At 41.7% G+C, this 14,190-nt stretch overlaps 1 protein-coding gene across 6 annotated transcripts in view; it reads right to left on the minus strand.

The window, feature by feature from the left end:
* The window catches only part of VPS13C (vacuolar protein sorting 13 homolog C), a 773,393-nt gene that overhangs the window by 736,194 nt on the left and 23,009 nt on the right, over window positions 1–14,190 (minus strand). For all 6 annotated transcript variants that reach the window (XM_056572804.1, XM_056572802.1, XM_056572807.1 and 3 more), the window contains exon 3: window positions 9,780–9,822. In XM_056572804.1, the coding sequence (XP_056428779.1) occupies window positions 9,780–9,822 (43 nt within the window). The remainder of the gene's footprint in view (window positions 1–9,779; window positions 9,823–14,190) is intronic.

The raw sequence follows: 14,190 nt of genomic DNA on the forward strand, positions 1-14,190 counted from the left end.
TGTACAGAATTAAATTCAACATTCTTTTGTTTTTGTTGGTTTGTTTTTTGCTTTTTTTTTTTAGAATACATTTGTATTAAAAAAAAAGGAGACAACTATATAGATGCTAAAGATATTATTCTTGCATTAAAATTTGTCAATTTATATCTACTATCAATAAATTATTTGCATTTTTCTTAAAGTAGATACCTGGCAGATTGTGGAAATACCACCCAGAAGAGGTCAATCTTAGGCTAAGTTCACACTGTCGCTATGCTACATTAAAGGGAGCTTATTCGCTTAACTTGTTTAAAGTTGAGCAGAGAAAAAAAAAAATGCATCCTTTTTTTTGCCACTAAGCTCCTGTACAATTCTAGCCACATGACAAAACCATATTAAAGTCAATAAGATTCATCAGGATCCGGGGGTGTGCGTAGTTAAAAGGGTCAGTTTGGCTTCCTTGTTTGATGCAAAACCATCCCTGATCGGCATCTTCACGCAACTTAGAATTAAAGCATACCATTTATTTATTTATTTATTTTTAATCCATAAACATTTTTCTGTGGTTAAAAACTGAAGTAGAGCAGTAGATACATAAAATCTCCTTTAAATAAAGGTTCAAGATGTGCAAAGTTTACACGTCACAAATTCTTTGGCCTGTGTGTACATTTCTTCAAAAACCTAAGCAATCCAGATACCAAGAATGGAGTCAACAAAATTCCTGATTAGGTGTGGGAAATGACTAAATGAGGCAAAGTTATAATAAGAAGGAAAGTTCCTCAATCCCCTCTTGGTATCCCTGGAACGCTGTACAGGGCAAGAGATTCTTGTTCAAACTGCTGTCAGATGCTTGATTTGGGGCCTGTATTAACAAATCTGTTAGAAGTGCAGCATTCAGCAATATTCTCTCCATCAAAAGGACCACAACAGAGCTTGCCAAACCCTACCATAGGTCAATAGGGTCCATCGGGCCCAAGTGTTATCCATCATGAGCTGTTTGCTTCGCTGTGTCCCTCTAATCCTGTACAACCCTTTTAATATAAACTAAGGGTCGGGTCGCATATAGCGCATACACAGCATATTTAAGGTAGCAGGAAATATCCTGTACATTTTGCTATGAGCAGACATACATGGCTTCCTCGCCACAAGCTTGCGTTTGCAGTAAGGTTTGGAGATGGGCCCGTGCGTCACAGTCACATGGGCGTGCTTGGCCCGTCTCCAAACCTTCCTGCACACACAGGGCTGCGGCGGGGAAGCCATGCTTGTCTGCTCATAGCAAAATTTCTTGCAGTGTGAATTACCATGTATGCACTGTGTGTGACCGTACCATAGAGGGGTATTCCAAAATCAGGAAAAAAAAATTCAGTATTGCTTACCTATCTGCCCAAGTTATGATATTCCCAAAAATAAATTTGTTTAAGGGGTCTTCGTCATGTACTTCCTGGTGGAGAATTTGCTCAGCTCTACAATTCCCAAAATGCATTGCTTTCCCTTAGCCCCTCATCACAGCTGTCCCACCTTGCTTACTCCCCTTTCATAGGACTCCTGCAGGTTGCCTGCCCAGAACTGTTGCAGAACATCTAATTTCACAGCAGACTATCAGTTAGGTTGCAGCAATTGTTGTATTCCTTCCCTATCTTATCCTCTGCCTGTGGCATTGTTCAGCACAAGGCATGCTGGACACAAACCTCATTCTGCCACAAATTTGGTGTTTTTTTTAACCCCTTAAGGACCAGGCCCATTTTGGCCTTAAGGACCAGAGGGTTTTTTGCACATCTGATCACTTTCATTTTAACCCCTTAACGACGAAGGACGTAAATGTACGTCCTGGTGAGCTGGTACTTAACGCACCAGGACGTACATTTACGTCCTACGCATAACGGCGGGCATCGGAGCGATGCCCGGATCATGCACAGCAGGTCCCGGCTGTAGAGCGCAGCCAGGGACCCGCCTGTAATGGCGGACACCCGTGATCCCACGGATGTCCGCCATTAACCCCTCAGATGCTGTGATCAATACAGATCACGGCATCTGCAGCATCGCGGTCACTTAAATGGATGATCGCATCGCCCGCAGCGCTGCCGTGGTGACCCGATCATCCAGCCAGGCAGACGGAGGTCCCCTCACCTGCCTCCCGGGAGTCTTCTGCTCTGATCTGCCTTCCCGCAGACCAGAGCAGAAGATGACCGATAACCCTGATCAGTGCTATGTCCTATACATAGCACTGAACAGGATTAGCAATCGAATGATTGCTATAAATAGTCCCCTATGGGAACTATTAAAGTGTAAAAGTAAAAAAAAATGTGAAAAACCCCTTCCCCCAATAAAAACGTAAATTGTCCCATTTTTCCTATTTCACCCCCAAAAAGTGTTAAAAAAAATGTATATACATATTTGGTATCGCCGCGTGCGTAAATATCTGAACTATTAAAATAAAATGTTAATGATGCCATACGGTGAACGGCATGAACGTAAAAAAAAAAAAGCCCAAAATAGATGCTTTTTTATAAAATTTTATTCCCAAAAAAAATTAATAAAAAATGTATTAAAAGTTTTATATAAGCAAATATGGTATCAATAAAAAGTACAGATCACGGAGCAAAAAATGAGCCCTCATACCGCCGCTTATACGGAAAAATGAAAAAAGTTATAGGTCTTCAAAATAGGGGGATTTTAAACGTACTAATTTGGTTAAAAAGTTTGTGATTTTTTATAAGCACAACAGTAATAGAAAAATATGTTATCATGGGTATCATTTTAATCGTATTGACCCAAAGAATAAATAAAACGTAATTTTTACCGTAAATTGTACGGCGTGAAAACGAAACCTTCCAAAATTAGCAAAATTGAGGTTTTCTTTTTAATTTCCCCACACAAATAGTATTTTTTTTTGGTTGCGCCATACATTTTATGGTAAAATGAGTGATGGCATTACAATGGACAACTGGTCGCGCACAAAACAAGCCCTCATACTAGTCTGTGGATGAAAATATAAAAGTTATGATTTTTTGAAGGCGAGGAGGAAAAAATCGAAAACGTAAAAATAAAATTGTCTGCGTCCTTCAGGGGTTAAGCATTAATAACTCTGGGATGCTTTTACCTTTCATTCTGATTCAGAGACAGTTTTTTCATGAAATATTCTACTTTATGTTAGTGGCAAAATTTCATCGATACTTGTATCATTTCTTGGTGAAAAATTCCAAAATTTTATGAAAAAATTTAACATTTTGCATTTGTTTTACTTTGAAGTTCTCTGCATATCAGGAAAAAAGACATTACAAATAAATTATATATTGATTCACATATACAATATGTCTACCTTATGATTACATCATAAAGTTGACATGTTTTTACTTTTGGAAGTTCAGCAACAATTTTTCACAAAAGTTTCAAAATCAGAATTTTTCAGGGACCAGTTCAGTTTTGAAGTGGATTTAAAGGGCCTTCATATTAGAAATACCCCATAAAATGACCACATTATAAAAACTGCATCCCTCAAAGTATTCAAAATGACATTCAGAAAGTGTGTTAACCTTTAGGCGTTTCACAGGAATAGCAGCAAAGTGAAGGGGAAAATTCAAAATCTTTATTTTTTACACTAGCATGTTCTTGTAGACCCAGTTTTTGAATTTTTACAAGGGGTAAAAGGAGAGAAATCTTCCTAAAATTTGGAACCCTATTTCTCTCGACTAAGGAAATACCTCATATGTGTATGTAAAGTTTTCGGCGGGCGCAGTAGAGGGCTCAGAAGGAAAGGAGCGACACTGGGATTAATCTGAAATGTGGGACACTGGGACACTGTGAGTTAATCTGAAATGTTTTTTGGGGCAGGTCCCATTTAGGTGCCAGGACAGCAAAAAAAAAAAAACCATAGCATACTATTTTGGAAACTACACCCCTCAAGCAACGTAACAAGGGGTACAGTGAGTCTCAACACCTCACAGGTGTTTGACGACTTTTCGATAAAGTTGGATGTGTAAATTAATTTATTTTTTTTTCACTAAAATGCTGTTTTTCCCCCCAAATTGTACATTTTTACAAGGGGTAATAGTAGAAAATGCCCCCAAAAATGTGTAACCCCATCTCTTCTGAATATGGAAATACCCCAAGTGTGGACGTTAAGTGCACTGCGGGCGCACTACAATGCTCAGCAGAGAAGGAGTCACATTTGGCTTTTGGAAAACAAATTTTGATGGAATGATTTTTGGGGGTCATGTTCCATTATGGTGCATAGGAAGCCCCTATGGTGCCAGGACAGCAAAAAAGACAACTCACATGGCCTGCTATTTTGGAAACTACACCCCTCAAGGAACGTAACAAGGGATACAGTGAGCCTTAACACCCCACAGGTGTTTGAAGACTTTTCACAAAAATGCTGCTTTTTAAATTTTTACAAGGGGTAACAGGAGAAAATGACCCCAGAAATTTGTAACCCCATTTCTTCTGAGTATGGAAATATCCCATGTGTGGACATCAAGTGCTCTGCTGGAGCACTACAATGCTCAGAAGAGAAGGAGCATTGGAGCTTTCAGAGAGGGAATTTTTTTGGAATAGAAGTCAGGGGCCATGTGCGTTTACAAAGCCCCCCGTGGTGCAAGAACAGTGGAACCCCCCCCCCCCCCCACACACACATGTGACCCCATTTTGGAAACTACACCCCTCACAGAATTTAATAAGAGGTGCAGTGAATATTCACACCCCACTGGCGTTTGACAGATCTTTGGAATAGTGGGCTGTGCAAATGAAAACTGTTCCAAAAATCTGTCAGACACCTGTGGGGTGTAAATGCTCACTGCACCCTTATTAAATTCTTTGAGGGGTGTAGTTTCCAAAATGGGGTCACATGTGGGGGGGTACATTGTTCTGGCACTATGGGGGCTTTGTAAACACACATGGCCTTCAATTTTGGACACATTCTCTCTCCAAAATCCCAATGGCACTCCCTCTCTTCTGAGCATTGTAGTGCACCCGCAGAGCACTTTACATCCACATATGGGGTATTTTCTTACTCAGAAGAAATGGGGTTACAAATTTTGGGGGGCTTTTTTACTATTTTCCCTTGCGAAAATGAAAAATTTTGGGCAACACCAGCATTTTAGTGAAACTTAATTTTTTCTCATTTTCCCATCCAACTTTAATGAAAATTCTTCAAACACCTGTGGGGTGTTAAGTCTCACTATACCCCTTGTTACGTTCCTTGAGGGGTGTAGTTTCCAAAATGGGGTCACATGTGGGTATTTATTTGCTTTTATGTCAGAACCGCTGTAATATCAGCCACCCCTGTGCAAATCACCAATTTAGGCCTCAAATGCACATAGTGCGCTCTTACTCCTGAGCCTTGTTGTGTGGCCGCAGAGCCTTTTACGTCCACATATGGGGTATTTTCGTACTCAGGAGGAATTGAGTTACAAATTTTGGGGGTCTTTTTTTGCTTTTTCCACTTGTGAAAATAAAAAGTATGGGGCAACACCAGCATGTTAGTGTAAAAATGTAATACTTTTTACACTAACAGGCTGGTGTAGACCCCAACTTTTCTTTTTCATAAGGAGTAAAAGGAGAAAAAGTCCCCCAAAATTTGTAGTGCAATTTCTCCTGAGTACGGAAATACCCCATTTGTGCCCCTAAACAGTTTCCTTGAAATACGACATGGCTCTGAAGGGAGAGAGCGCCAGGCGCATTTGAGGACTAAATTAGGGATTGCATAGGGGTGGACATAGGGGTATTCTACACCAGTGATTCCCCAACAGGTTGCCTCCAGCTGTTGCTAAACTCCCAGCATGTCTGGACAGTCAGTGGCTGTCCGGAAATATTGGGAGTTGTTGTTTTGCAACAGCTGGAGGCTCCATTTTGGAAACACTGCCGTACAATATGTTTTTCATTTTTATTGGGGGGGGGGGGGGGGACACAGTGTAAGGGGGTGTATATGTAGTGTTTTACCCTTCATTACGTGTTAATGTAGTGTAGTGTTTTTATGGTACATTCACACGGGCGGGTTTACAGAGAGTTTTGAGCTACAGTGGAAAATTTGCTGCATTTCAAACTTGCAGCGAGAAACTCACTGTAAATCCGCCTGGAAACTACAGCTTTCAGCATGCCCTCTGGCCATCTATGCATGCTGGGGGTTGTAGTTATGCAACAGCTGGAGGCACACTGTTTGCAAAACACTGAGAGTTTGTTACTTAACTCAGCGTTTCCCAACCCGTGCGCCTCCAGCTGTTGCAAAACTACAACTCCCAGCATGTACGGTTTTTAAGTGCATGCTGGGAGATATAGTTTTGCAACAGCTGGAGGCACACAGGTTGGAAAACACTGAGTTAGGAAACAGACAATGTTTCCCAACCAGTGAGCCTCCAGTTGTTGCAAAACTACAACTCCCAGCATGCCCATGCAGCCGAACAGCATGCTGAGAGTAGTAGTTTTGCAACAACTGAAGGAGAATAGTTTGGAGACTACACAGTGTCCAAACTGTAGCCCTCCAGATGTTGCAAAAGTACAACTCTCAGCATGCACAGACTGACCAGGCATGCTGGGAGTTGTAGTTCGGCAACATCTGAAGGGCCATACAGACAAGCTTGATGCATTTTGGAAACAAGTTCTGTGGACCAATGAGGTTAAAATTGAACTTTTTGGCCGGAATGAGCAAAGTTTGGAGAAGAAGGGGAACAGAATTTAATGAAAAGAACCTCTGTCCAACTGTTAAGCATGAGGGTGGATCAATCATGCTTTGGGGATGTATTGCAGCCAGTGGCACAGGGAACATCTCACAAGTAGAAGGGAAAATAGATACAATAAAATTTCAGCAAATTTTGGATGCTAACTTGATGCCACCTGTGAAAAAGCTGAAGTTAAAGAGAGGATGGCTTCTACAAAAGGATAATGATCCTAAACACACCCCGAAATCCACAGGGGATTACATCAACAGTCGTAAACTGAAGGTTTTGCCATGGCCTTCACAATCTCCTGACCTCAACATAATTGAAAATCTATGGATAGACCTTAAAAGAGCAGTGCGTGACAGACAGCCCAGAAATCTCAAAGAACTGGAAGACTTTTGTAAGGAAGAATGGGCAAAGATACCTCAAACAAGAATTGAAAGACTCTTGGCTGGCTACAAAAAGCGTAAACAAGCTGTGATACTTGCCAAAAGGGGGAAGTACAAGATATTAACTCTGCAGGGTGCCCAAACTTTTGCAGACGCCATTTTTTTTTTCCTCTTATTTTGAAAGTGTAAGTGATGGAAATAAAATCTAACTTTTGTTGACATATTATAAGAATGTCTTATCTGTAATTTGATGCCTTTTGGAGATTTTTACATCTTTCCTTGGCTTTTTTATGCACATTAAAGGGGTACTCCGGCGCTAAGACATCTCATAAGATGCCTGATCGCGGGGGTCCCGCCGCTAGGGATCCCCGTGATCATGCACACAGCACCCTGTTGGAACCAGTCCCCGGAGTGTGTCCGCTCCGGGTCTGATTACTGGCGATCACAGGGGCGGAGAGTTGTGACATCACGGCTCCGCCCCCGTGTGACGTCACGCTCCGCCCCCTCAATGCAAACCTATAAGAGGGGGCGTGACAGCTGTCGCGCCCCCTCCCATAGGCTTGCATTGAGGGGGCGGGGCGTAATGTTACACGGGGGCGGAGCCGTGATGTCACAACGCTCCGTCCCCGTGATCGGCAGTTATCAGACCCGGAGGGAACACGCTCCGGGGACTGATTCTAACGGGGTGCTGTGTGCATGATCACGGGGGTCCCCAGTGGTGGGACCCCCGCGATCAGGCATCTTATCCCCTATCCTTTGGATGGGGGATAAGATGTCTTAGCGCCGGAGTACCCCTTTAATACAAATTTTTACCTGGGGTGCCCAAACTTTTGATCCCCACTTTACATATAGGTGTATACAACACAGAGATGGCAATGTAGGCTGAAAGGGCTTGTCAGAGGTGGTAACATCACTTAGGGAGAGAGCTCAGATACAAAACCCAGTCACAACTCCTGAGGCAGCAAAGGATGGATGCATCATCAGGAGTTAGGAAAACACCATAATGAAAATTATAAAACATCAACTTCCTGTCAGGGGTATTTCAAGTAAAAGCATGCTGAATCCAGCACAACTTGCACGATATTAATAAGTTACATGTCTTGGGCTGAATCCCGCTTTAATACTAATGCAGTAGTTTTGCAGTAAAAGCAAAGCATAATGAGGCGTGTGCCACTTGCAGAAATCTACATTAGCTCTAAGTAGTGCTGGGCGGTATACCGGTTCATACCTAACATGTTTTTGTTTTTTTTTGTTTTTTACGATAAGAATTTTTCATATACCGCAATACCGGTCAGGAGGATGCTGACTCAGCAGACTCTGTAGCAGCTGCAGTCTCCGAGTACATTCACCAATCCTATACAGGTGGGGGTATGTGCAGAGCATTGCATCCTAGCCTGTACTTCAGACAAGGGTTCAATGCTCTGCACATACCCCCACCTGTATAGGAATATACATACATACACACACTTCTATACACATGGGGGTGTGTGCAGACTGCAGAGCACTGCAATGTGGGGTCTTCCACAGACCATAGGGTGCAATGCTCTGCAGTCTGCACATACCCTATGGGAGCTATAACAAAAAGTAAAGAAAAGTTTGATAAAAAAAAAAGTGTTAAAAAAAAAAAAAAAAAATGTGACTCCTTCCCATTTACTCCTTTCCTAATGAAAGCTTGAATCCCCCTTTTCCCAATTTTTTAACTTATTGTTTTACTTTTTTTTTACATTAATTAAGTATGTGGTATCACCGCGTGTTATGCCTGAACTAATAAAAAATAATGTTAAATTGCACAGTCGATGGTGTACACATAAAAAAATACTAAAGCCCAAAATTGTGTATTTTTGGTCACTTCATATGCCATAATATATAATAAAAAGCAATCTTAAAGTCCCATTAAAACATAAATTGTACCGATAAAAAGTACAGACCATGGCGCAAAAAATTAGCCCTCCTACATCCCCCATACATAGGGCAGGTATGTACAGAGGGCCTCAGTCTGAAGTAACTGCATTCACATTTGTACATACACTAGAGTGCAATACTCTGCACATACCCTCCATGTATAGCAATGTACTACACACACCACTATGCATGGGGAGTATGTAAGGAGAGCTTTGCACTCTAGTGTATGTACATTCCTATGTTAGCGGGAGCGGAACGTATTGGACAAACATTTTAGCGGGAGCGGGCAGGATTAGTGCTGGGCGGTATACAGGTCCATACCGAATTCCGGTGTGTTTTTTCTTTACAATATGAAATGAGCTGCGCTGAATGGATTATGAGGAGCTGAGAGGGAACTACAACTCCTGGCGGGCACGTGACTTTTCGGTGGGCGTGGGAAACTCGAGCAGAACTGAGAAAACATGGAGGAGTTACCGGGCAGCCTGACCAAGACCCCTGGTACCATGGTGAGGACCCCGACCACCTGACACTATACTGCGGTAACCCCCATCCCCAGACCCCCCCCCTCCCGACAATAAATACTGTGAAACCGCCATCTTTTACCGTGATATACATTTTTGGTCATACCACCCAGCTCTAGCTCTAAGCTAACAAGATTTTTAATATAGTTCACACCAGTTACTGCCATGAACTCTAGCCACGTTCTATGCTAAGCCCCATCCACTTTTTTACAGTAACTTTTCTACACAAAAACCTAGCGTACACAGGATGATAAAATCCCTCCATAATTTTCAAATCCTTCATGAGAAGCAACTAATTTCTAATGTAAAAAAAAGATAAAATATATCATACATACCAATCTGTCCAGCCTTTACTTTAAATGGCACATCCAATTCACTCTGAGAGGATATAAAAGAAAAAAGAAAGAAAACAGCACTGTCAAATAAAAAGTAGCATTAAAAGTTCTTCGACAATGCAATTAATAAGATGTTGAAAAAGTACATAAACTCTACATGAAATAATTCTTTAAGCACACAATACATTGCAACTATTGTACAATCTTAAACCCTTAAGGACCACAGGCTTTTCATTCTTGCACTTTTGTATTTTCCACCTCTCCTTAAAATCAAAATGCTATCAATTTTGCACCTACAGACCCATATGAGGGCTTTTTTTTTTTGCGCCACCAATTGTACTTTGTAATTACATCATTCATTTCACCACCAAATTAACGGCAAAACTAGGAAAAAAATATTTGGGGGGCAAAATTGGGGGGAAAAAACACTATTTTGTAACTTTTGGAGGCTTCTGATTCTACGCAGTGCACTTTTTGGTAAAAATGACACCTTATCTTTATTCTGTAGGTCCATACGGTTACAAGGATACCCAATTTATATAGTTTTTGTTTTTTTTTTGTTTTTTTTATTTTACTACTAAAAATAAAAGAAATAAAAGAAAAAAAAAATTTAACTACATGCACCAAAATTCTATTACTTCACCTCTATTACTTTTTCATTTTTCCATATACGGGGCGGTATGAGCGCAAATTTTTTGCGCCATGATCTGAAATTTTTATCGGTACCATTTTGTTTTGATCGGACTTTTTGATCGCTTTTTATAAATTTTTTAGGGTATACAAAGAGACCAAAAATACACAATTTTGGACTTTGACTTTTTTTTCTTTACACGTACACCATTGACCGTGCGGTTTAATTACCGTATTTATCGGCGTATAACACGCACTTTTTAGGCTAAAATTTTTAGCCTAAAGTCTATGTGCGTGTTATACGCCGATACCGCCCCAGGAAAGGCAGGGGGAGAGAGGCCGTCGCTACCCGCTTCTCTCCCCCTGCCTTCCCTGGGGTCTAGAGCCCTGCTGCCGGCCCTTCTCACCTCCTGGCTATTGGCGCCGCTGCCCGTTCTGTCCCCCTGACTATCGGTATCGGCGCCGATAGCCAGGGGGAGAGAAGGGGCAGCGGCACCCATTGCCGGCGCCGCTGCCCCGTTGCCTCCCCCCATCCCCGGTGGCATAATTACCTGGGTGGGGTCCGCGCTGCTGCAGGCCTCCGGCGTGCGTCCCCCTTCGTCGTTGCTATGCGCTGCACGGCGCATGACGTCAGTGCGCCGCGCCGTGCATAGCAACGACGCAGGGGACGCACGCCGGAGGCCTGCAGCAGCGCGGACCCGACCCAGGTAATTATGCCACCGGGGATGGGGGGAGGCAATGGGTGCCGCTGCCCCTTCTCTCCCCCTGGCTGTTGGCGCCGCTTCTCTCCCCCTGGCTATCGGCGCCGGCACCGATAGTCAGGGGGACAGAACGGGCAGCGGCGCCGATAGCCAGGGGGAGAGAAGGGCCGGCAGCACGGCTCTAGACCCCAGGAAAGGCAGGGGGAGAGAAGCGGGCAGCGACGGCCTCTCTCCCCCTGCCTTTCCTGGGGATGTATCGGGGTATACACGCGCACACACGCACCCTCATTTTACCATGGATATTTGGGTAAAAAAAATTTTTTACCCAAATATCCTTGGTAAAATGAGGGTGCGTGTTATAGGCCGGTGCGTGGTATACCACGATAAATACGGTAACATTATATTTTTGGAGTTCGGACATTTACACATGCAGCGATACCACATATGTTTATTTTTGTTTACATATTTTTTTTCATGGGAAAAGGGGGAGTGATTCAAACTTTTAGTACTGAAGGGGTTAAAATCAAATTATTTTATTTATATATTACATTTTTTTTTTTTTTTTTAAGTCTCCATAGGGGACTATTACATGCAATATTTAGATTGCATACACTGAACAAAGCTATGCCATAGCATAGCATTGATCAGTGTTACATGTGCTAAATTGCTCAAGTCAGGATCTCAGGCTTGGAGCAATGGAGTAATGATCGGACGGCAGGAAGGAAGGTAAGCACCCTCACGCTGTCCTCTCAGATGTTCAGGATGCCACGATTTCACCGCGGCGGTCCCGAACAGCTCCCCTGAGCTAACCGGCAGTGTTTTTTTTCCCCAATTTAGATGCCGCAATAAACTTTGATTGTGGCATCTGAAGGGTTAATAACTGACATCAGTCCGATCAGCAATGTCCGGTATTAGCTGCGGGTCCTGGTTGCTGATAGCAGCGGGACCTGCTGGATATTATGTGCGCTCAGCTCCTGAGCGTGCGTGACATAACAGGAGCCGGCAACGGATGTAAATATACGTCCGTGGTCATTAAGGGGTTAATATACTCATCACATAAAAACATTTATGCAAACACAGAAACATACCACAGAACTGTATAAATCATGCACATACTGTAACAACTACATCTATTTACAGCATTTCAAAAAAAATTACATTTTGCCCAAATTAATCTGTGCCATAGGTTGTGATCACATAAAAAAATGCAGTTCATCTGTAATATACTTGTGCAAACCATTAAAAAGGTATGAGAATGTACAGTGCTGCATATGGGCCCATTCACTTTAACAGACAGAATGTAGCTTTCTACTGAGTATGTACGTCTGTTCACAAACATATACAGGGATGTGGAATTTCTATCGCCCGACGCCCAGGACATGCACTTTCGGGCGCCAGTCAGGTGAATTTTTCCAGCCCTTAGCCCGGCTTCGGGCAAGCAGGGCCGGACCTGACAAGCGCTGCAGCGCTCGGTAGACTGTATGGAGCGGGCTCCAGACTCCTGCCCGCGCCATACTCTGCAGCCCCCGGCTGTGGCAACGTGTGTCCTCCTAAGCCGAGCAGGGGGAGATGAGAAGCTGTGCACGTCCTATCTCAGCAGCTCTGCCTTCGCTCCCCCCAGCTCTAGCTTCGGATAGCTGAGGGGAGGAGCGGACGCACGTCTGCATGGGGCGCAAGTTTCCAGCCAGCATGTGGCGCTTAGCAGCCTGTATGGAGCGGGCTCCGGACTCCTGCCCGCTCCATACTCTGCTGCCCCCGGCTGTTCTCAGTAGAACTCTATTAATCTGTATGAAAAATCTAATGATTCCTCCTAAAAGTCTAATAAAGTGTTAAAAAAATAAAAAAAAGTTTTAATAAAAGTTAAAAAAAAAAAAAAACACACCTTAACCCCTTCCATGTTAAAAGTTAAAATGACCTCCTTTTCCTATATAGAACCATGCAAACATAATAAAAATAAACATATTTAGTATTGCTGTGTGCGTAATTGTACGACCTATTAAAATATAACATTATGTATCCCATACGGTAAATGTTAAAAAAATAAATAAATACCAAACCACAGAATTGCAATTTTTATAATATCCTCGAAAAAAAAGTGAAAAAGCGATTAAAAAAAAAGTCAGATCAATACCAAAATGGCACCGATACAAAAAACAGATTATGGCGCCAAAAATTAGCCCTCATACAGCATGGTATGCTGGGAAAAAAAAGCTACAAGTTCAGAATTCTTTTTAAATTAAAAAAAAAAAAAAATCCAAATCTGCAAAATTATCTTTTACTATTTCAATTTCACTTCATCTAATAAATATATTATATTATTATATATATATATATATATATATATATATATATATATATATATATATATATAGATAGATAGATAGATAGATAGATAGATAGATAGATAGATAGATAGATAGATAGATATATTACGTACACACACACACACATATTTTGGTTCAGAGAATATGTTATTGAAAAATTAAAAAGGTATCATTATAGTAGGTATTTATGGCTATTATAGGGCGAGGAGAAAAAAAAATGAGTAAAAGCGAAAATTGGCCCGGACAAGTGGATCGTCATGAGGGACAAGTAGATTTTGCTCCATTTTAGTCCTGTAGACAAGTAGTTTTTTTATAAAGTTTTCACACCCGATATATATATATATATATATATATATATACACACACTTTTATTTTTAGAGACTCGGCAGCACAGTAGCTGACTCCTTTGAACCCAGTATAAAAAAAAAAAAAAAAAAAAAAAGTTTGAAAAATTGACCGAATATGATCTTTTAAAGTAAAACGTGTGGTATATGGCAATATACCTTTCTGCTGGTGTGCCAAACAAGAGAGGACTGCACTTTTCTAATGTGAACATTGCTTTTCAAGATAAACAGTTAAAGAAGAGCACTCATATGGGTCTGTAGCTGAAAAAATTAAAGTGTGAAGAAGAAAAAAAAAAACACAAAAATGAAAATTTCCTTTGTTCATAAATGGGCACTGTCAGATATTTTAAAAAAATTGATATGTTGTAAAGCATGCAAAACAAATAGGTCCTGCAGTGTCCACTGGTCATCA

The sequence above is a fragment of the Hyla sarda genome, chromosome 4 (genome assembly GCF_029499605.1).
Source record: "Hyla sarda isolate aHylSar1 chromosome 4, aHylSar1.hap1, whole genome shotgun sequence".
Taxonomy (NCBI): domain Eukaryota; kingdom Metazoa; phylum Chordata; class Amphibia; order Anura; family Hylidae; genus Hyla; species Hyla sarda.